This window comes from Leptodactylus fuscus, chromosome 7 (genome assembly GCF_031893055.1).
Source record: "Leptodactylus fuscus isolate aLepFus1 chromosome 7, aLepFus1.hap2, whole genome shotgun sequence".
Classification (NCBI taxonomy): domain Eukaryota; kingdom Metazoa; phylum Chordata; class Amphibia; order Anura; family Leptodactylidae; genus Leptodactylus; species Leptodactylus fuscus.
Window position 1 is genome coordinate 98,122,044 of NC_134271.1, and position 25,005 is coordinate 98,147,048.

At 42.5% G+C, this 25,005-nt stretch overlaps 1 protein-coding gene across 1 annotated transcript; it reads right to left on the reverse strand.

Moving 5' to 3' along the window:
* Positions 1-1,502: 1,502 nt before the first annotated feature.
* On the reverse strand, positions 1,503-23,953 carry LRR1 (leucine rich repeat protein 1). Its single transcript, XM_075282608.1, has 4 exons — positions 23,673-23,953; positions 20,520-20,618; positions 16,540-17,267; positions 1,503-3,087 (listed from the first exon to the last, which is right to left on the reverse strand). The coding sequence occupies exons 1-4, from the start codon at positions 23,856-23,858 to the stop codon at positions 2,832-2,834; spliced, it is 1,269 nt and encodes a 422-aa protein (XP_075138709.1). The 5' UTR covers positions 23,859-23,953; the 3' UTR covers positions 1,503-2,831.
* Between the last annotated feature and the right edge of the window lie 1,052 nt (positions 23,954-25,005).

Below are 25,005 nucleotides of genomic sequence, written 5' to 3' on the forward strand. Positions count from 1 at the left end.
CATAGGCAGTGGAGGTCTGGTAATGGGCACTATTAACTTACCTTTTCCCGCTTCTGCTCACTGCAATCTTCCTGTTCAGCCTCCGGTGGTCTCCGTGTGCTGCACATTACGTCATTGCAACATGATGTGCAGCACACAGGGCCCATTAAAAGTTGAAGAGCCGAATCTGGCCATAATATATTTTAAGGGCAGTGATTGGGGGGGGGGTAACATTTTGTGTGTGTTTATTCCGTACAGCGCCTGCCCTGTACAGAAGCAGAAAGTTCCATCCATTGTACAGGGGCCAGGCACCTTCACTGTGTAAGCTGCTCCATACAGCTAATGGTGCGGTGGGTCAGTCTATACCATTTAAACTATTCATGGCTTAGTCCATACAAAAAATTTTATATTCACTCCTAATGCAGCCCCCCCCCCACACTTTAAAGTCCTCCCCCATATTATTTTAGTCCCAATCACTGCCCCCACACAACATAATGGTCCCATCACTAGTTCCCATATAATATGGAGGGCCTGTGAAGTGGCCATAAAAAGTAATTAGGCCCAGACAACACTTTAAAAAGGTTAATAATAAATTTAAAAAAAAAAAAAAAAAAAGGCACAGGCATGAGACTGAATGGACACTGGATAACTGGGGACAGGTAAAGTAAAGGGTAAAAAAACAAAACAAAAATAAAACACCCACCCACTTCATGGATTGCTCTAATTCCTGGGCAACCTCTTAAGGCCAGGCGTATTCACCACAGATTTCCATGTAGATATAATTGATGCAGAAAGTCCACGGAGGAAAACTCTGTATACTTTCTGTTTAAAGCGCTGCGGGAAGAACCGTGATGTGTTACCGCTGCGGTTTTTCTCGCTGAGCTTTTTAGCTGCAGATCTTCACCTGGGGACTTCGCCTTAAAGGTTCCCCCCCCCCCCCTTCTCCCTCCCTGTATTCTTCTACAAGCTGGTGGGGGGGCTCTGACAGTTTGATGTACAGGACACTATGAAGTTCCCTTAGTAGATATAGACAGGTGTTGTCATTTTAAGTTTCCTGATATTTTCAGAATGAGTATAAGTCACACATATGTAAATGAGCATAGCCACAAATGCAAAGTGTTCCTGTGTACTGCAGTCTCAGAAGCCAAGACAAGTAGTGGTGATGTTATAAGGAGGAGGCACGTTTCACATGGATTACATTTAACGTTTGGTAAAATAATAAACTCTCACCCTTTACGGTATATGTGATTCTGACATCTGCTGCTATTGCTGCCATCTGGCATTGAGCCGCATTGCCAGAGGAACAATTCACCCTGAATCAGTTTCAGTTGTAAAGTTACACAATACACAAGACAGTACAGAGATTTCACCCAGAGGAAACACCCAGAAACTATATCCTTCCACAAAAGACTCCTGTGTAACGCACAACATTGAGAAGCTAAAGCATAACATTCAATAAATAAAAATTTCATTTATTAAAATTTAAAAATGTTTTTAACACAGAAGCAATAATATATGTCCAGATGACATGTCTCGAGTCTGAAGAGATCATCCTGTTTTCGTTAAGGATTTTTATAGACACTTTGCACTCACATACACCACTAAGGCACATCTATTACGGTACAGGCATTAATACAAGAGTTTCCTTTGGCCACTTCATCTGCACGGGCACACTTAGTCTGCATGCAATATGTCTTATGCACTTAGTTCCACCTATACATTTCAGAACATTACTATTGCCATGGCACCATTCAGAAAACTGAAATACGTGGACTGCACTGTGGCAGGTCTTACCATGTTAGATTTGAATAAATATGAATGAGGAACGAGTGTTAGTCTGCTTGGCCACACTCAGTTACGGTATCAATGACCCCATGATACCAGTACAGGAATGGTAAAGATCAACACATGGCACAGCACCCATTACACTACAAATGTAACAGGCCTGGACTATATACAGTTAGTGTAGTTTTGTATCCAGAACCAAGCACTTGTTACAGACATAGCAATACTATGTGGGAGTCATTGGTGTGGCAGCAAATAAGAAGTGGTTCAAAAGGAAACTGGGCAAAAGTGTTTCCGTATGGTACACCAACTGCAGGGTATATGTGGGTGGAGTATGATTTTCAAACTCCCTGTGTCATACCATAGTTGATCCTTAAGATTGGCGGGGTGTCTGTGTCAGCATCCCAGCCGTTTCCCAGAGCACGCAGGTTCAGTCATTGACTACATGCCAGTTGCTCCACTGCTCACTCACTGTACTTTTAGTAGTAATGGTTATTGGTACTGAAGCTGTACTCCATTAAGGTCTATGGATCAGCACTGTGGTACCAAACACCTGCTACTAAAAGCACAGCAAGTGAGCAGCACAGCACCCAGCGTGCAAACAATGACCCTCACTGATCTAAAACCAATAGCCTACGTTACTGATAGAACATCAGTTCTGTAAAGGTGAATAACACTACACAAGTATAGCATCATTTATAACATTTGCCTGCCTGGAGTGTTTAAGGAGACAGATGTTTATCCAGTGTATATATCTTGTGACAGTAACAGGAGGTCAAATGTACACTGGGGTGCAACTTGGCAGATCATATAGCTTCCAGCATGACTTGTAGCGGTCACAAGATGCTGGGAACTAGAGTACCACACCAGCTGAATAGCAAAGGTTTGCAGCCCCTGCTCTACATAATACTGCTTGTGTTCTTAATCAGTATGGAGAAGGCAGCTTGTATATTCATTATGAATCAGTGACAGTGCCAAGGCATAAGGCGTTGTGATATCAATGCTCAGCGAGCAGCTTGGGAGACAGAATTGATGCGCTCCACAGCAAGACATGTCAGGTCTTCATGTTACACTCTGGTGCTCTGCAGGTATTTATCAAGGAACAGTGAGTAGCAGGTGAGCGAGCAGAAGTAACAGATGATAGGGGCCTCAGTGCCCCCCATGGAGTCCACTAGGACAACTGTCTGAGACACCTGGTGTAAATTCATTCCAACAATTGTCTGGATGAAGGAAGAAAGGCACGGTCGGCCACAGTCACACGTTTTAGCCACTGACAGGTCTTGGCAGAGGTGCTTGGGGATCACTTGCGGTCCATATGGGATTCTAGAGGAAAGAAACAATGTAAGTGATAAATCTCCATCAACTCCAAATGCATTACACTTGTTGACTACTAACATAGACCTTTTACGGGTTTTTGTTTATTGAACAGGGAATCAGAGCCGAGGATCAAGTTTAGATGTGGTCACACCCCAGCCCCTTTCACACTTGTACATAATAACATGAAAGGAAAAGAATACACAGGTTTCATAAGCAGCAGAGAATTAGGTCAGCCAACAACTCTGGGAATAGGAAAGAGGTCAAGGAATATTTCGTCTAATAATAATAATAATAATAATAATAATAATAATAATAATTAAAAAAAAAAAGCTGGATGACAAGCAAGGTAGAAGTCACAGATTTTTGCACCAAACTGGCTCCACAATAACAAACCTGCCTTAATATTAATGATTGAAGGAGTATTCCCAGAATGCTAACTTGTCATCCCTCCAGAAATGGTTGTGTCTGACCACTGAGACCTCCACAGGTCAAAAGAATGGGCCGCCCTATGCCCCTGCATATGAATGGAGTAGAGGTCAAGTACGTGTGCTGCCATTCTGTTCATTTTGCTAGAGCTGGCATAGATAACTGAGCACTGAACTTGACTTGTCTTATGTAGTATCAGAGATAAATGGAACAGCATGTGCACAACCTCTACTCCGTCCTCGGGTAAATACATGAACTCTATTCTTGTCACTGGTTGCAGTGATTGGATCTCCACTGATGACACTTAATATGTATGGCACAGGATAGGAGATGACATTAAATCCAGAGAGACAATCTGCACACAGACTAAAGGGGTTGTGCCATCAAAAACACTTCTCCACGAGATAGAGGAGATGTGTCAGATTGCTCATGGTCCAACCCTTGGGATGTTAAATGGGTTATCCAGTTTCTAGAATTGCTGGCCTATCCAATGACAATTGGAACCCCCGAAGAGGCCATTAGTAATGGAAACCAGACAACCCCTTTAACCCCTTAGCGACCTTTGACGTACTATTACGTCATGGACGCGAGGTACTTTGCGCACCATGAAGTAATAGTACGTCATGGTGATTCCGCCCGCTCACTAGCTGAGCGGGCGGAATCGGGTGATGGCTGTTACTGACAGCTATCACCCTTTTCCATAACCTCCGGTCGGTACTTTTACCGATCGGAGGTTTTAACCCTTTGATTGCGATGGTCAAACATGACCACCGCAAACAAAGGGTGCCGCGATCTCTCCCCCCCCCCCCCCCCCCCCGCGGCGAGATCGGGGGGTGCCGGTATCTGTAATATGTAGTCTGGGGTCTGGTTAGTGACCCCAGACAGCCCTGAGCACTCACTTACCTGGTGATGCTCCCGGCGTCTTCTGGAAGTAAGTCTGTGCCGTCCGCACAGCTCACTTCCTGTTTCTCGAGTGAGACACGTGCAGGCTGTCACTGCAGCCTGTGTCTCAGTCTACAGTAGAGAATCAGTGATGCAATCATCACTGATCCATGTGTCCCATAGGGACACAAGAACAAGTAAAAAAAAAAAAGTGTAAAAAAAAAAAAATAAAGTATTTGAAAACAATTAATAAAAAGTTATAAAGTCCCAAAAATCCTTTTTCTATAAAAAATGAATTATGTAAAAAAAACACAAAAAATTAATAAAAACAATACATATTTGGTATTGTCGCGTCCGTAACAACCTGTACAACAAAACTGAAACAATATTTAATGTACACAGTGAACGGCAGTAAAAAATAACGGAAAAAACCCGCCGGAAGTAATGATTTTTCGCCATCTCACCTTACAAAATGTGCTATAAAAAGTGATCAAAAAGTCATATGCATCCCAAAATAGTACCAATAAAATGCACAGGTTGTCCCGCAAAAAATAAGCCCTCAACCAACACTGTCAAGCGAAAAATAAAAATGTTACGCCTCTCAGAAGATGGCGATGCAAAAATCACTGATTTATGTCCCCAAATGTGTTTTTGTTCTGCAGACTTAGTATCGCATAAAAAAATAACATAAATGAGGTATCGCCGTAACCGTACCGACCCACAGAATAAAGGTCACATGTTACTTATACTGTACGCTGCATGGCGAAAAATGTAAAAGGTAAAACTCAATACCAGAATTGATTTTTTCTCTTTTAAATCCAGCAAAAAAAGAGTTAATAAAATGTAATCAGTAATTTTTAGGCACCCCAAGATGGTGTCATTACAAAATACATCGCATCCCGCAAACAACAAGCCCTTATATGGCCACGTCAGCAGAAAAATAAAGAAAATATAGCCTCTACCAATGTGAAGACAAAATCACGCAAAATCGCCAAATCATTAGAACACAACTGGGTGCGGCAGGCAGGGAATGTATAAGCTGTGCAAGCGAATATCAGGGGACACCCCATATTTACAGCTTATGAGGGAACATATACCAGAAGTGACCCCCAAAGTGACCCCAGTGTGACTTCCCCAATCATAGGAACTACTGGGGGTACAGTAGGGAATTTAGTGTCTGCAATGTCCTCCGCACCGCTTATACATTCCCTCTTCGCCATCCGCTGTGCAGTCACGTCCGGGATACTAATACTCACTACACCCCCTGATAAATTCTTTGAGGGGTGCAGTTTTCAAACTGTGCTCACTCCTTTGGGGAATCCACTTTTCTGGTACCTTACAGGCTCTACAAACATGACATGGCGTCTAGATACCAAACATCTGAATCTGTGCTCCAAAAGCCGCATCGCGCTCCTTCCCTTCTGCCCCCTGCTGTGCGCCCAAACTGCAGTTTATGCCACATGTATGACACATGTATGACACTGGTGTAACCGGGGTAATGTCATATGTGAGTATAAACTGATATTAGGGCACATATATGACACTGGTGTACCCGGGATAACATATGTAATGTCATATGTGGGTATAAACTGATATTAGGGCACATATATGACACTGGTGTACCCGGGATAACATATGTAATGTCATATGTGGGTATAAACTGATATTAGGGCCCAGCCAGACACAGAAGGGAAGAAGGTTATTTGGTTTTTGGAGCACAGACTTAGACGGTTTGGTTTTTGGATGCCATGGCACTTTTGCAGAGACTCTAAAATTTCCCCTACAAAATAGGGTCACTTCTTGGGGAATTCCAGTTTACTGGCACCTCCAGGGCTCTGCAAAAACAACATGACACCCAGAAAGTCCCTCTAAATCTGTACCCCAAAAGCTATAAAGCGCAGTGCTCCTTCCCTTCTGAGCCCTGCTGTGTGCCCAAGCAGCAGTTTATACCCACATATATAATTTTTTTGCCCCTTGGGATGGCCCACTTAATAGTTTTAGGAGTGCAGGTCTCTGACAATACAAAGTGGGTGCAATGCATTGGATACCAAAATGGCATATTTCTTTAAAAATTTCAAATGTTGTGAAGCATTTTTAGTCTCAAAATCATAATACCACTTGATACATTCCTTGATGGGTGTAGTTTCTAAAATGGGGTCACTTTTGAGGGGTTTCTATTGTATTGATACTTTAGGGGCTCAGCAAATGCAACATGGCACCTCAAAACTATTCCAGCAATATATGCCCTCCAAAATCCAAATAGCGCTCTTTCCATTCTGAGCCCCGCCATGTACCCATACAGCAGATTATGATCCCATATGGGGTATTGCCGTGTTCAGGGGAAATTGTGTAACAAACTGTGGGGGGCTCTTAATTCTCTAACTACTTGCAAAAATTAAAAATATGGCGCTAAATGGACGATTTATTGGAAAAAAAGTAATTTTTCATTTTCACATCTCAATGGTAAAAAAATCTGTGAAACACCTGTAGGGTCCAAGTGCTCACTAAACACCTTGATAAATTCCTTGAGGGGTCTAGTTTTCAAAATGGGGTCGTTTTTTTTTTTTTTGGGGGGGGGGGGTGTTTTCCACTGTTCTAGCACTTCAGGGGCTCTCCAAATGCAACATGGTGCCTGAAACAGATTTCAGCTAAATTTGCCCTCCAAAATCCCAATAGCGATCCTTCAGCTCTGGACTTTACAGTGTGCCCATACATCACTTTACATCCACATGTGGGGCATTTCTGTAGTTGGGGCAAAGTGCTTGACAATTTGTGGGGTGCATTTTCTTTTTTAACCCCTTGTGGAAATGCATAATTTGGGGTTAAAGCTACATTTTATAGCAAAAAATGTCACTTTTCCTTTTGTTGGGCCAATTCTGTTACACTCCTGTAGGGTCAAAGGGCTCACTAAACCCCTTGGTAAATTCCTTGAGGGGTATAGTTTCCAAAATGGGGTGACATTTTGGGGGTTTCCACTGTTTTGACACATTGGGGGCTCTGCAAAAGGGACATGGTGCCTGAAAAGTATTCTAGTAAAATCTGGCCTACAAAATCCAATTAGCGCTCTATCCGTTCTGAGAGCGACCGTGTGCCCGTACATTAGGGTACCAGCACATATGGGGTATTGTCGTGTTCAGGAGAAATTGTGTAACAAAATGTGGGGTGCAGTTTCTCCTTTAACCCTTTGTGAAGATGAAAAATTTGGGGCTACAGTGACATTTTATTATAAAAAAAGTAATTTTTCATTTTCACATCTCAATGGTAAAAAAATCTGTGAAACACCTGTAGGGTCCAAGTGCTCACTATACCCCTTGATAAATTCCTTGAGGGGTCTAGTTTCCAAAATGGGGTGACATTTTGGGGTTTTCCACTGTTTTGGCACCTTGGGGGCTTTGCAATCGGGGCATGGCGCCTGAAAAATATTCTAGCAAAATCTGGCCTACAAAATCCAATTAGTGCTCCATCCGCTCTGAGAGCGACCGTGTGCCCGTACATTAGGGTACCAGCACATATGGGGTATTGTCGTGTTCGGGAGAAATTGTGTAACAAAATGTGGGGTGCAGTTTCTCCTTTAAACCTTAGTAAATGTGTAAATTCTAGGGCTAAATGAATATATTAGTGACAGAAATTGAAAAATGTAAATTTGACTTCCATTTTGTTGTAATTGTTGTGAAATGCTGAAAGGGTTAAGAAACTTTCTAACTGCTGTTTTAGATTCTTTCAGGAGTGCAGTTTTTAGAATGGGGTGACTTTTGGGGGTTTTTATTAGAGAGGCCTTTCAAGTTCCCTTCAGAACTGAACTGGTCCCTTGAAAAATGTGTTTTGGAAATTTTCTTGAAAATTTGGAAAATTACTGCTTGACTTGTAAGCCTTATAATATCTGAAAAAAATGAAAGGGTGCTTAAAATTTGATTGCTACATAAATCAGAGACATGGTTAATTATATTTATGAAAAAATTCGGGTAGTATGACTTTCTATTTGAAAGGCTTGCAATTTCAAAGTTTGAAAACTGCATTTTTTCATAATTAAAGACAAAACATATTGACGAAAATTTACTACTGACATGAAGTACAATGTGTTACGAAAAAACAATCTCAGAATCACTTGTGTAAGTTAAAGCGTCTCAAAGTTATCGCCATTTAAAGTGACATGTCAGATTTGAAAAAAGAGGCCTGGTCCTTAAGTCACTTTTGGGCTGTGTCTCTAAGGGGTTAAACAATCAGCAAAATGGGGCTCTGAAAATCCCCCTGAACACTAAAAGTAAGTAATAGGACTGGGGATTGCGTCACTTCTACGCTGCTGGGACAGCAATCTCCAGCAGTCCCACAGAAGTGAATGAAGTGTTCCTCATGCAAGTTCACTGACTTAAGACAAGTTAAGGACTTAGGATAGGTTCACATCTGTGGAGACTCCACCGCAGTATCCACCTAAAATAGGCAGAGAGAAGAGACCTGCACAAAGGATTTCTCTCCCAGTTTCAGTATAAAAACACAGCAGAAACCAGGACATCTGGAAGTCGCCATTATAATTTTTTTTTTTTTTTTTAAGCAACTAGATCAGAAGTCTCACAGCAGGGATGTGACAATTGCTCTCCCTAGAATTTCAAGGTAAGGGCTAGCTCACACGTAAAAACCGCCTGGCTGATTTTGGTTCCGAAGAAAACCGCTTCCTAATTAAAAACTGCTTCAGAAAATGCCAGGCAGTTTTCCCCTCTCCTAAAGTGAATGGACTGTTAAAAAAAAAAACAAAACAAAAAAAAAAAAAAAAAACACACGCTAGTTTTTGATAGCGTTTTTTTTTGGGAAAAACAAACGCTAGGCATTTTTCTCCTCCCATTCACTTCTATTGCTTTCCTCAGGCGGAAAAAGCTAGCAGTCTCCATAGACCGCCATTGTATGGAGGCAGATTTTGAGGCGAAATCCGCTGTCAAAATCTGCCCCCGTGTGAACTAGCCCTAATGGTTAAAGGGATCCTATCACTCACACACTATTTTTTTTTCTAGGTACAACGTCAGAATAGCCTTAAGAAAGGCTATTCGTCTCCTACCTTTCGTTGTCTTCTCCGTGCTGCCGTTCACCTACAATCCCGGTTCTTGTCGGTGGCTTGTAACTTCTAGGCCTCGGGCAGAGCAGACTGCGCATGTCCATAGGTGATGAGAAAATGGCCGCTTGCACAGTATTGTAAGCAGCCATTTTCTTGTGGCCTGTGGGCATGTGCAGTCTGCTCGGCCCAAAGCCTAGAAGTTTCAAACCACCGCTGGAAGTAGAGGCTGAAGAAGACGCTCCTGACGAAGATGGAGACGGTGCTGGAGAGAGTTCTCTGGCAGCATTGGGGACGCCCCAGTGCTGTTTGAGCACTGGGGTCCGCCCCCAGTGCTGCGAGAGAGCTAATTTGAATACCGACAAGAACAGAGATTGTAGGTGAACGGCGGCACGGAGAAGACAACGAAAGATAGGAGATGAATAGCCTTTCTTAAGGCTATTCCGACGTGGTGCCTAGAGGGAAAAAATAAAAAATAGTGTGTGAATGATAGGATCCCTTTAATCTACAGTTCATCGAAGATAATTTGTCAGCATATGGACTCCTGAGGTAAGACACACATGAATCTTGTTTTCATTTCCTCTTGGATATTTGCCATGAGACAATTGATCCCTTTGTGGCAGGAGGCCAAATGCTGATATAAAAGGCTCTATGTAAAGAATGCCGTGCTGGTTGTGTGCACCAGTTAGGGCTAGTTCACACGTGAGTATAAGGGGAGGTTTTTGACAGCGGATTTCGCGTCCAAAACCTCCCCTTATAATGGTGGTCTATGGAGACCGCCGGGCTTCTTTTCTCCGCTAGCGGCGGGCTGCTGCTAGCGGAGAAAAGAAGCGACATGCTCTTTCTTCAGGCGGAAGCCGCGCGGGCTGCACCGCACGGCTTCCGCCCGGCTGCAGCACCCTCCATGTTGGCTCATTCATTTGAGCCGACAGCGGAGGTGAAAGCCGCGACCGCGATGGTCACGGCGGGCGGGTTTTGGCAAGAGAGAGACGCGGCTCGCCGCGTCTCTCTCTGTGTCAAAACCCGCGTGGGCAGTTCACGTGTGAACTGACCCTTAATCTACACGACACAAATGTGTTTCATGTAGCATAGTAAAGTATCGACAAACCTAACAAGGGTTGGATGAACATGTTTAGATTATATAAATATATTTATTGTCATGTACAGGGGATTCAGACGCTCTGGTTTCTTCTTCAAATCAGCCTTTATTTGCAGCAGACAAGTTTAAATGTACAGATTGTGCTGCTCAGCATATCAAAAACAAACAAAAGAAAACAAAACCCTACGCCTCTCTGGCGACTTACTACACAGGTTGTTCCCCCATTAACCAGGGGTCAGCCTACCGCTGGCCTCCTAACAAACAACCTTTTCAAGATCAACAAGAGGTGCACATACCCAGCTCTTTAGCAGTGTCCTCTTTGGCAGAGCTTTCTCACAGACTGGTTGAGTGTGTGTGTTTCAGTCTCTCTCCTCTCTCTCCCTAACCAGCACACCCGTGCTACTTACAAAGCCCTGCTGATCTGTTTCCAAGCCTGGAGTGGATTGCCCTGTAGGACTGGCCCGAACTTTACTCCAGTCCGGAACCTACAAGCTAAACGCCTGTGCATACTGCAACAGTCTTGGGGAAAAATAACGGTTCTCCCACACTATACCCCTCTCCACTTTACTATATGTGTGTATATATATATATATATATATATATATATATATATATATATATATATATATATATATACCGTATTTTTCGGACTATAAGACGCACTTTTTTTCCTCCCAATATGGGAGGAAAATGTGTGTGCGTCTTATAGTCCGAATGCAGCGTGTGCAGCGTCTGTGTCCCGTCTGTGTGAATCAAAAGGAGAGCAGCACAGTGCCTGCCTGCTCTGCCCCTCCTTCCCTGTCTGTGTCGCGTGTTTGCAGGAGCGAGATATGAGAGGCAGGGAAGTAAGGGCGGGCCAGACAGGTGAAGGAAGCGTGGTTTCAAGCTTGCCGAGAAAACCACGCCTCCTTCTCCCGTCTGGCCCGCCCCTCCTTCACTGCCTCTCAGATCTGGCTCTGGCAATGAAGCCACACAGACAGGGAAGGAGGGGCGGGCCAAACGGGAGGAGGAGGCATGGTTTTCTCGGCAAGCTTGAAACCACGCCTCCTTCACCCGTCTGGCCCGCCCCTACTTCCCTGTCTGTGTGGCTTCATTGCCAGAGCAAGATGTGAGAGGGAGTGAAGGAGGGACGAGCCAGACAGGTGAAAGAGGCATGTTTTCAAGTTTGCTTAGAAAACCACACCTCCTTCACCCGTCTGGCCCGCCCCTTTTTCTCTTCTTGCATAGCTTCACTGCAGGGTGTCTCTTTCCATCCATGGATGAGATAGATTAGATATAGATAGATAGACAGAAAGACAGACAGACAGACACAGACAGACAGACACAGACAGACAGACGGATAGATAGATAGAGATATATGTTCAAATCACCCCCATATCCCTAGAATACATATAAAACAAAAACATTACTGTGAAACACATACACATTTGGTATCCCTGTGTCCGAAAGCCCCCGGTTCTATTTACATTGGTGAAATATTATATTAGGTTATTAAATATTTCACCAATTTTTTTTCCTTAAAATTTTTTTTTTCCCCTATTTTCCTCCTCTAAAACCTTAGTGCGTCTTATGGTCCGGTGCGTCTTATAGTCCGAAAAATACGAATATATATATATATATATATATATATATATATATATATATATAGAGAGAGAGAGAGAGAGAGAGAGAGAGAGAGAGAGAGAGAGAGAGAGAGAGAGAGAGAGAGAGAGAGAGAGAGAGAGAGAGAGAGAGAGAGAGAGAGAGAGAGAGAGAGAGCCTTCTAAGCCAATCCAGACCACCTCTTACGTATGCCTTTGTTCCTAGTAAAAGGGGCTTCTAAAAAGTTATGTAGCATTTATCTAGTGGTATACTTTGCCATCACTACATCTCTCATAGTGCATGGATGTGCTCAGCCTGCCGCTTCATCATGACAAGGGGAACCAGAGCCTTTCTTGGGATCAGTTGTTTTTGGGAGACCCATTGGTCATACCCCCTTATCCTATTAATAGGGAATTACTTCATAACTTGGTATAACCCAGTTCATCACACCTACAACCATACAACCAGTACCCAAATCACACTGACAGAGGAGGAGGCAGGTCCAGACTGCAGACAGGACTGGACAGTCCTTTTCCTCTTTGGCTAGAGGACACGACGTCCATGATTTCAAAAAACAACCTGAAATGTGGACTGGCCAGACCACAGGACACTTTTCATTAGTTTGTCTCATATGAGCTCGGGCCCAGAGAAGCCAGCAACGTTTCTCAGCGTTGTTGATATATTGCTTTCGCTTTGTGTGCTAGGGATTTAACTTGCACTTGTAGATGTAGTGACGAACTGTGTTCACCGACAATGGTTTTCTGAAGTGTTCCAGAGCCCATGTGGTAATATCAGTCACAGAATGATTTGCATATTTTTTACCCAGAATCTCTAGCGGAGCAGGAATGACTTGTAAGTCTCCGTACACCAATGTAGGCAAACTCTCCCTAATGTGTTTGATTATCCCCTGACCATCACAGAATGATGTCGGCTTTTAATGCAGTGCCACCTGAGGGAATCGAAGGTCACCGGCATTCAATGTTGGTTTTCGTACTTGCAGTGATTTGTCCAGGTTCTCTGAATCTTCTGATGATATTATGGACTGTAGATGATGGAATTCTAAAATTTCTTGCAATTGTACGTTGAGAAACATTGTTTTTAACTGTTGGACTATTTGCTTACACAGTTGTTCACAAAGTGGTGAACTTCGCCCCATTCTTGCTTGTGAACGACTGGGTACAAATGGAGTTTCCCTGAAAGGCTCAATCATGACACTCACCCGTTTCCAATTAACCTGTTCACCTCTGGAATGCTCCGCACATGTGCTTTTTCAGCATTCCTCAACTTTCCCAGTATTTTGTTTCCCCTGTTCAAGCTGCGACACCAATATGTTGCTAGCATCAAATTCAAAACTAGTGAATATTTGCGCCCCCCCCCCCCAAAAAAAAAAACAAAAACAAAACACAAAAAAAAAAAAAAAAAAAAAACGGTTTCCCCACAGACAGAAGATGCACACAGGCGATAACCTTTGCAAACCCAATCAAGTGAATGGGTTTTTAAAGCTGACCACCGGGTTTCCGTCCCCTGTCCAGTTTCTCTGGGGCAGAAGACGGAAACCCGGCAAATTGCACAAACTGGACAACGAGTGCGGGTGTGAAAGGACCCTAAGACATAAAAAAAAAAAAAAAAAACAGAAATATTTGGCATCACCATAATTCTGCTGATCCGCAGTACGAATTAAAAATGGTATTTTTACCACAGAATGAACAGTGCAAAGTTAATAAAGCAAAAATCAATGACAAAATTGCCCACATGTGGCTATGCCTACATAAAAATAAACAAACTAAAAAGATGAAAACATGAAAAATAGGCCATGGCCTTAAGGGGTTAATGGTCATTAGTTATCTAGTGACAGATTACAACATTGGACATGAATAATGATAGAGTGAACGTAGCCTTAGATGGTTAGAGGAAATCTTTAAAGAGGACCTTTCATGTTCTCATCAATGTGCAGTATTGTATACCCCTAGAAAGCAGACAGTGCACTATGTGCCCCAATGTTGGAGATGGGCCTGCCCTTCTGACAGTGGGGATAGATTGTTGCCAAAACTAACGCCACTGATATCACCAACAACGAGGCACATGCAGTGAATTCATCACACAGTTGGCTTTTTAGCAGTATATAATACCGCACATTGATGAGGACATAAAGGTCCTCTTAAAAGTTTTTACAGAGTTTTAATTATATTTGAAAGTATGATTAACTTCTAAGGGCAAGTTCACACTGAGTAAATGCTAGCTTATTTTGTAGAATAAAATTACACTTGTAAATTTTGCTATCCCATTAACTTCAATGATATTTTTTTACAAGTGTAAAAAAATGCCTGTAAAAGGTCATTGAAGTCAATGGGAGTCTTATCTTTACACGTGCATTTTGCAAAAATACATGCGCGTTTACTCAGTGTGAATGCACCCTATTGTGCAGACATTTACATTATGCCTAAAGGAAAGGATATACCTTTTAACCATTTTCATTTTTCTTTATAAAGATCTTTCATCTTGAATAATGAATGGGACTGTTCCAGAGAAAAATCATGTACTGAAAGCAGGAGCCTATGAGAATCAATTTACATCATTTAAACTCTCTTTAGTACATGAAGAAAAGAGAGTACCGTATTTTTCGGACTATAAGACGCACCCAGGATTTAAAGGAGAAAAATAGGGGAAAAAAAATTTTTCAGGCAAAAAATGGTAAAATATTTAATGTATGGGAGTTGTAGTTTTGGAACAGCTGCAAGGCCACATTGACAGGTGACCCTGCAGCTGTACGGGGATGTATAGGGCGTTTTTTTTGTGGGGCCAGGTGTACTTTTTAGTTATACCATTTTGGGAAATGTTTATTGCTTAGATCACCTATTATTTAATTCAGAGGCAAAACAGAGAGAAAAACCCGGCGGTTTAGCACTTTTGATTTTGACGTTCACTGTACATAAAACTATTAGTAGACCGGGCATTTTCAGACACAGGGATACCTAATGTATATGTTTCACAGTAATGTTATACTTTTATATGTATTCTAGGGAAAGGAGGTGAACTTTAATTTTTTATTATATTTTTTTTTAAGTTGTTTTTTTCCCCACTATTTTATTATCCCCCGCCTAGGGGGCTTGAACCTGCAATCATTTGATTGCAAGTCCCATAGACGGCAATACAAGTGTATTGCCGTCTATGGGAGATTCTGTACATTACTATCGCGGAGTGTCATAGACCAGCCGCGATAGTAATATATATCTATGACAGGCCTGGAAGTCTTCATTAGGCTCCCGGCTGTCATCGGAACAGGTCGGCTCCTGCGGCCTCGCCGTGCAGGAGCCGGCCTGCATCACTAAAGGTATGGGGCCGGTGGGGACCGGCCCCGGGGATAACTTTCACTGCCGGGACCTGTGGAGGAGGAGCGGATTTACAGCATGCCACCGCTGGTTTTCTTCAGCGGCAGGAGCGTGGCAATCTGCAGACCCCGGCAGCTAAGACACTCCCCGGCATCTGCTGTAATAGACCGGCGGATGCCGGGGAGTGTTTTAGCTGCTGGGGCCTGCAGATTGTCACGCTCCTGCCGCTGCAAAAAACCAGCGGTGGTAGTAGCGCGGCCATGCTGCAAATCCGCTCCTCCCCCCCACATTCGGACTATAAGACGCACCCTCATTTTCCTCCGAAATTTTGGGGAAAAAAAAAGTGCGTCTTATAGTCCGAAAAATACGGTATATGTGTCTACATAGACTGCACAGTCCCTGCAGAGGATTCCCTCCCACGTCAGCTCAGTAATGAATAGACAAGATCCCTAAATAGCAGAAAAGCAATTAGCTAGGAACCTATAAAGGAGGATTTTTGGTTCCTTCCTAGAGCAGTATAGATCTTCCATGTGTAACATCAGGTTTCCTAGAATTCATGAGCTGTCTACATGCCACTTCTAAGGAGCTTAATCTCATCTAAATACTGGGAGAGGGAATCTTGAAAAGTATGTCCTAATCCAGAGGTCTGCAACCTTTACTAACAGGTTGAGTCACACTGTATGTTAAAATAGAAAAATTCTATGAATGGTATTGCCTAGTCATAAGTGCTCTCACTTAAAGGGGTGGTTGTTCAGGATTAGAAAAACATGGCTACTTTCATCTATCAGTGACAAACTTGTCCATGGGTTGTGTCTAGAATTTGTAGCTCGGCGCACACAGAGTAGATAGGTGTGGCACACTGCTTAGAAGCAGCTATCTTTTTCTAATCTGGACATCCCCTTTAATGAGGGGTTATACTTCTATAGAAGAGATTCTAATGACTGATTATTGTTGTATTGCTAGTTATTACACAAAGCATTATTTACTGCCCGTTTTATATAAATTCAAAACAAATAAATCAATTTACACCAATCAATTCCAAGCAAGGGTAAATCTATGACTGCAGTACAATGTATAAGTTTGCACAAGTAATACTTTACCTGTAGCCAAGAGTTGCCCTTGAAGCAGTTTCCAATAATGTAAGCGGGAACTTTAGCCTGATGTCAGGAACCATAGGATTTGGTTTAGTAAAAGGATTACCAAATAGATCAAGATTCTCAAGCACTAACATCTTGAAGCTGTTGGGAACATATGGAAGTTTATTTTTGGTGGCTGATAGGAAGCGCAGTTTACTCAGCTTGCCAATGGCAAAGGGCAACGTAATAAGTTCATTGCCATCAAGCTTCAGACTGACAAGTTCTCTGAGATTGCAGAACTGCAAAGGAAGAGCCTTTAGTTTATTCTCACTCAAGTCCAAAGACTTCAGAGAGTTCTTCAAGGTGGAGTTACACAGTTCTACTTCAAACGTCTCCAGAAAGTTACTGTGTAGGGTCAGCTCCTGGAGGCAAACCAAGTCACCAATGGTTTTTGGCAGTTTCTTGATATGGTTGTTGCTGAGGTCAAGTTTCTGAAGTCTCTTTAAGCATAGCATCCGCATGTCCACTCGTGCCAACTTACAGTAAGAGACCTGAAGATGCTCCAGTGAATAGGGGAAGCTTTTTGTGAGGGGGTAGTCTTTTTTGCAAGTAATAATCATTTTGGCTCTGGGTTTTTCTATTTCAGAGGACTTAGCTGGAGTCAGTCGTGACAGCGGTACAGGACTGGCATCTGTGCCCTTGTGTGCTAAACTTACTGCAGAAATAAAGCTCTTCAAGTTGCAGATATCAGCCTGAAACAAGGGAAATAAAAAAGAGGATATGTATATAAGTGAGGAGTGTCACCAAAAAAAATAAAATATCTATCTATCTCTAGGAGTTGCTTGTCATTAGAACCTTCATTTTTCCTCCAGAAACAGCACATCTCTAGTCAATCTTTGTCTGGTATAGCAGGCTCCCCAATGTAGCCATTTATGAGTTACAAAAAAAAAAAAAAAAAAAAAAATTCTATTAACGACACCTTTTTTACCCACCAAACAACCCCAACATGATAATTTATTACTTTATGTATACAGAATAGGATTCTCTAGCAAAAAAATAAAATACAATAAAATACAATTTTACAAGATGGATTTCCATCAGTTGTCAAAAATTGCTCCCCGAATCAGTAGCAAGCAGTTATAGCTAGTTTCCTTCATTATACAGTATAGATTTGGAAAGCTTTATGCTCAGGTAACGTGGCCATGCACATAAGATGAACATTGACCAAATCTGCATATTTCAGCCAGCCCAGGCGACCATCTAACGAGGTTGTCTCAAGTTTTGATTCATGGCAGAGGGTGAAATCACCCCTTTACAGATATCATAGATACAGTGCCTACAAGTAGTATTCAACCCCCTGCCGATTTAGCAGGTTTGATAAGATGCAAATAAGTTAGAGCCTTCAAACAAGAGCAGGATTTATTAACAGATGCATAAATCTTACAAACCAAAAAGTTATGTTGCTCAGTTAAATTTTAAACATAAAAGTGTGGGCCAATTATTATTCAACCCCTAGGTTTAATATTTTGTGGAATAACCCTTGTTTACAATTACAGCTAATAATCGTCTTTTATAAGACCTGATCAGGCCGGCACAGGTCTCTGGAGTTATCTTGGCCCACTCCTCCATGCAGATCTTCTCCAAGTTATCTAGGTTCTTTGGGTGTCTCATGTGGACTTTAATCTTGAACTCCTTCCACAAGTTTTCAATTGGGTTAAGGTCAGGAGACTGACTAGGCCACTGCAACACCTTGATTTTTTCCCTCTTGAACCAGGCCTTGGTTTTCTTGGCTGTGTGCTTTGGGTCGTTGTCTTGTTGGAAGATGAAATGACGACCCATCTTAAGATCCTTGATGGAGGAGCGGAGGTTCTTGGCCAAAATCTCCAGGTAGGCCGTGCTATCCATCTTCCCATGGATGCGGACCAGATGGCCAAGCCCCTTGGCTGAGAAGCAGCCCCAAAGCATGATGCTGCCACCACCATGCTTGACTGTAGGGATGGTATTCTTGGGGTCGTATGCAGTGCCATCCAGTCTCCAAACGTCACGTGTGTGGTTGGCACCAAAGATCTCGATCTTGGTCTCATCAGACCAGAGAACCTTGAACCAGTCTGTCTCAGAGTCCTCCAAGTGATCATGAGCAAACTGTAGACGGGCCTTGACATGATGCTTTGAAAGTAAAGGTACCTTACGGGCTCGTCTGGAACGGAGACCATTGCGGTGGAGTACGTTACTTATGGTATTGACTGAAACCAATGTCCCCACTGCCATGAGATCTTCCCGGAGCTCCTTCCTTGTTGTCCTTAGGTTAGCCTTGACTCTTCGGACAAGCCTGGCCTCGGCACGGGAGGAAACTTTCAAAGGCTGTCCAGGCCGTGGAAGGCTAACAGTAGTTCCATAAGCCTGCCACTTCCGGATGATGCTCCCAACAGTGGAGACAGGTAGGCCCAACTCCTTGGTAAGGGTCTTGTACCCCTTGCCAGCCTTGTGACCCTCCACGATCTTGTCTCTGATGGCCTTGGAATGCTCCTTTGTCTTTCCCATGTTGACCATGTATGAGTGCTGTTCACAAGTTTGGGGAGGGTCTTAAATAGTCAGAAAAGGCTGGAAAAAGAGATAATTAATCCAAACAAGTGAAGCTCATTGTTCTTTGTGCCTGAACTACTTCTTAATACTTTAGGGGAACCAAAAAGAATTGTGGTGGTTTGAGGGGTTGAATAATAAATGACCCTCTGAATAAACTTTTCACAATTTAAAAAAAAAAAAATTAAACAAAGAAATAACATTCTTTTTTGCTGCAGTGCATTTCACACTTCCAGGCTGATCTACAGTCCAAATGTCACAATGCCAAGTTAATTCCGAATGTGTAAACCTGCTAAATCTGCAGGGGGTTGAATACTACTTGTAGGCACTGTACTTGTAAAATATTATAAATACACATGAGACTTTTCCAGCCAAATTAACACCTAACAGTTTTGACATTGCTCAGAAACAGACCAGGTACCATAACACACCTAGTCTCCTCTGGTCGCATACAATTAGCTCCAACCTGCCATTTTGATTTCATATTTATCCTGTGGCAAGATCACGGGAGCCATTTATTTGCCCATTGAGAACCTATGCATGTTTATCAGGAAGCAATAGCTGTCGGTCAAACAAACGTCTATCAGACTGCTGTCTAATGTGTATGGGCAGCTTTATAGCTGGGAGCAGAGACTGGTGGAAGACCTGCGCAGTGCTGCAACAGGAATAGAGGGATTAGGAGATGCATATGACTTTTTTAAACCCATTGTGAGCCTGTTATCAATCCCCCCCCCCCCACACACACACACACTCACTGAACAACCCCTTTAAACAAAGCCAGCTACCATAAATGGTTATAAGTGGCTAGTAGATCACTTCTACCACCAAACTGAATTCGTATGCTCTCAGGATGCAACACCATCTAACTAAACAGGACAGCAGAAGAGTTCATCACCCTGAACCCTAGTTTAACCTTTCATGGGCATTAGAGATGAGCGAACACTGTTCGGATCAGCCGATCCGAACAGCACACTCCCATAGAAATGAATGGAAGCACCTATGACGCCGGCCGGCCGCCGGCAAAGTCAGTGTCACAGGTGCTTCCATTAATTTCTATGGGAGCGTGCTGTTCGGATCGGCTGATCCGAACAGTGTTCGCTCATCTCTAATGGGCATCTTTTAGATGTCCTTGGTAAACAGTAATTGCTGTCTGTCACCACTTGAAAGGCTGTGTATGAAAGTAGAAAAACACTTTCTCCCATGTCTATGGGTTGTGTCTGGTAATGCAGCTTTTACTTGAATTGGCTTGAGCAGCGTTACTGTTCACATTCCATAGTGGCGCCGATTCTAAAAGAAAGCAGCCATTTTTCCCTAATTTGATAAAACACGTTAAAGAGTCTGTAAAACATGTTCCTTTGGTACCAGAAATAAGTTTTGAATTAAATTGCACAGAAAAAGAAATTAAATAGATGTGTGTTTTGTACCTTGCTGAGACATATGTCCACCGCTGGCTCCCTAAGACGTATTGTGGCCTTTCCTTCATTTATAAACTTGGAAAACAAATTCTCAATATTCTCTTGTAGCTGTAGGAGAGAGAACAGTTGGGTCATAAGTGTTAGTGTTGAACGATAAACATGATATTACAGAATGCAAAAAAAAAATAAAGATTTCCGAAGTACATTCACTACAACATAAATAAATAAAAAGTTGTTGAATTACTTACGATGTTTTGATAGCGACAACTATAGATTCCATACCTGATATAAAACCACTGCTGATCACTCAATATCTTTGCTTTGGAGGCCAGAACGTATACAGTACACAGCCGATTCCACTGTTTATCTTCTGCGGCAATTATTTGTTTGGCCATATGACCATGGAGGTCAGAAGTCATTATTACATCAAAACTAGATCAATACTGTTTGCGACAAAGGTCATCTCATAGAATGTAAGATCTTGCAAGCAGGGCCCTCGGTCCCATTGTGTGAATTGACTACTGATTTGTAATGTAGCTTTTTTTTGTCTGTACTTGAACCCTACAAATTGTACAGCGCTGCAGAATATGTTGGCGCGATATAAATAAAATGTATTATTATCAGCATATGGCTAAAGCTTCAGGCAAGAATGTTTTTCCTATGCAGGATGTACGCACGCCATCTAGTGGTTGAATCAGGTACATATGTTGTAAACAGAATGACAAAAGGATTGTTTATTTTCCTGTAACAACAAAACACTAATATTCTCACATCGGGTTTCCTAAAGTAAATTTTAGACTATGAACAATCGAGCAGCTGCTAAAATATATATAATTAAATTGCGGGGCCAGATGGCATATAGAAACATACAACTCCGCATATTCCAGTTCTCCTCGCCTAAGAATGAGATGATCTCCAGGGAAACCCGCACACTGATCAGCTGGTATCGCTTGTGGATACCACTGGTGCTTTGTCATTTAACCACATTTTACATCTACAAAATATATTTTTTTGTTTCCAGTCTCTCTGCAGATTAAAAATCTTGTGGATATTCCAGATAATCAAAACATGTGCCTACCCATCAGGTCCCATATATGCAGATTCAGTAAAATGAAACAATATGTGACGCAGAACCCCAAGGCTAGTCTTTGGAATTCTGTCAAGAGTCTGCAGGTTGGGGGAAGGGGAGGATTACTGTTCCTTCTACACAAGAAAATTGGAGTAGATGGGAATAGTTGTGGAGCAAGTTTGGTGCACAGGCCTTTTTTGCTCCAAAAAAGCACCACTTTTTCTACACCCTGGTTGCCACGTTTAGCGCCCCGGTCTCCGTTTTGCAGGTTTCTGTTTCCTGCCCGAAACTGGACAGGAGATGGAAACCTGCAGTCAGTTTTCAAACCTATTGATTTGAATGGTTTTGGAAAGTGTCCGGCCGTGAGCGTTTTGTGCTCTCCACAGCGAAACAGTTTTGGGGTTTTTTTTACCGGACACAAAGTGGGACATGCAGGACTTTGTGTCCAGTTAAAAAAACAAAACGGTTTCGCCGTGGAGAGCACAAAACGCTCACAGGTGCTCACGGTCTGCCAAGTTTCCGACTTCTGTCGGCAGAAGACGGAAACCTGAAAATAGAGATCGGGCGCTGGTGTGAACCCAGCCTGATTGAGATGGGAGGGAAGGCCTCAGTATGACAAGTTTACTATAGCCCATGCCAGGTTTCTGCCAAGAGTTATATGAAAAATAAATAATCTATGTCAGTTCCTGACTGGTGTAGTTATTCATTCTGAGGAATGGGATTGTGCATGAGATTAGGGTGACACTTGCACTGAACCCATCCACTAAAACAGCATTTACCCGCAGGTATCTGTGGACCCCCATACACTATAATGGAGTCTGCTAGGTGTCTATCGGTTTTATACTGAAATTGGTGAAAAGTCCTTTGTGCAGGACTTCTCTGACAATTTTTGTTGGAATCTGTGGCAGAGTATCAAACAATGATGTGAACCTATCCTAAATTATTAAGAGGCTGGAGCTCCTTGATATTTCAGGCACATTAAGGCAGGTTGCACACCAAAGAACGGTACGGCTGGCGCATAGAGGTCATCCCTGTGCTTCACTTGCCCTATTGATTGATTCATTCATTCAATGAATAGGAGCCATGGAAGCATGGCCACAAAACTGGACAGGAATAGGACCTGTTCTATATTTTGCGGCCTGGACACACAACTGTACAAGTCAAGATCATATGCACGGCCCAAAGAAATTAGTGGGTAATTGTGGTATCCAGGAAATGTGGATACTGTGGAGGAGTCACCTAGAGGGTTTTTTTTGGGGGGAATTGATTGTTTCAGATTTTAGCTCTGTGCCACATGAGTAATGGCGTTACCATTATAATGGACTTGATTACATTTATATTCCCTTTTCCATCAGAAGGTTGATATGGGAAAAAAAAAAATCACCTTACCCTATCCATACAAAATACATATATCAGCATTAATAGGAGTCTTGCAGGGCATGATAGTGCACTTATATACATGTGAATACATTTTGATTGCAGAATTACGTCATAATTACCACAAGGCCAGGACCAGACTCAAGGTGCTCCGAGTCACACTGGTAAACGTGACCTACTTGGCCTTGACAGGACACATTTGGGTATTGTCACTGTGAGCTCCAATGACATGCGTCCTTTAAACAATCCTCACCCAGCTTTGGGTAATGGCCTTTACAGCTGCCCTGTCAATCAAGATCTCACTGGTAAACACTGCAGAACATCTGCCAAGCCTGGGACCTCGGATGGGCGTAGGTGACGGTATTAACATATGGCAATACACTTCTGTTCTTTAGCAATCAAAAATCACTGTAAATGGGGAAAAAAAGCTTATACGTCAAGGTGCCTTCACATACCCTACAAAAAAATACGGCTGTATCTCACCTGACAACCTGCCGCTAACTATAAGCGCAAATTGTGGCCTGTAACCTCTGGATTATGAGCAGCATGGCTAAAGAAATGTTCTGACTGTCACCGTTGATAACAGAGCCTCAGCATATTCCCCATCTATAATCTACAGCACTATTCTGCATTTCCAACAGGTTGAATATTACTGCTCTGTAGTATCAGCTGCTGCAGAACCTCTTTCACACTGGTGATAAGGAGTATGCACTCGCCTTGTATCTGGAGCCAGCCTTGTCTTTGATGGTACAGATCATCAGATAGATAGGTCCTCGCTGGCCGGAGCCCTTTCCCTCCTGTTTCCCCACTGACAGCACAGCCCGGCTGCCTCTTCCTCTGTTCCGCATACCGAATGTCGGGAGCATCCGGTTAATCACTTCCACTTCACACTGCAGCTTCATGGCCCCGGTAAATCGGGATCAACTGGTTTATTCCGCCGGGGTCATAGAGAGCAGGCTCGCTCGTCCACACCGCTCTACCCCACCATGACAATAACAACTTTATGTTCCCGCTCATCAGTACGGTGACGTCATTTTACACCTCCCATTCCTCCAGGGTGATAGAGAGGAAGGGCAGGAAAGCCGCCTGTTCTGGTTGTTGGCGCTAGTAATACATAACGTGATAGAGGCTAACTACAATACTGGGTAAGGACCTTCTGACAGGTCCTTATGGAGAAGTGTATTCAGTCACAACCATAAAACGTATTGGAGGTTTTATATGACAATAAAACACACGTGTGTTGTCAGTAATCCATAGCAAGCATTCAGGATTCTGCTTTCGGGTCATTCCGTGTCAAGTGAACCAACGATTTTTCCCTCTATATTTTTAATTCTTTTGAGATTTTGTTATTTGGTAATAGTGTGTCAGAGAATGCAAAATGCGAAGAAAAAAAAAATCTAGAATTTTTTTTTGTTTTTTAATTGATTTTCAAAGTTCAGAAAAAGTGTGAATTTCTGTGTTGCCTGCCTTTACATTTCTCCTCATAACTTAGGCTAGAAAAAAGATAGAGAAACAAAATAAACGCCATTCTACTCAGAACTATACAGGCTTTCACCAGATATGTCACAAGAGTATCTTTGTTAATATTTTACCCATGTTAACGCAAACGCAAAATTTTAAAATGCATTTCCGAAAAAAAGTTTTTTTAAAAAAAATTTCAAAAAAATGCACATGGGCCTGCTATGCCCTTCGCCACATCTGTACCAAAATTCAAGTTGGGATCGCGATGGGATAATATTTTAAAATATAACTATTACAGTGTCATTCCGAAAATCTTGAATTCAGATCTGTTCAGCCTGTGGTCTAAAAGTGTGGGGTCTATATGTGAGATATGTACAGAGAATGATCCGCCTCACAAAATTTTGTGAATATGATCGGCGCTGGTGGCTGGCTACTGTACTCTCCAAAGATTGTGAAAATGAAGACATAAAATTGACTTTTTTGCATCCTTCTGGTCCAGCACCATCCTTTGTGTATCCAAGAAAACCAGACATTTTACAAGTCAACAAAAATCAGATATTAACTCAGGTGGAGCCTAACACCATGACA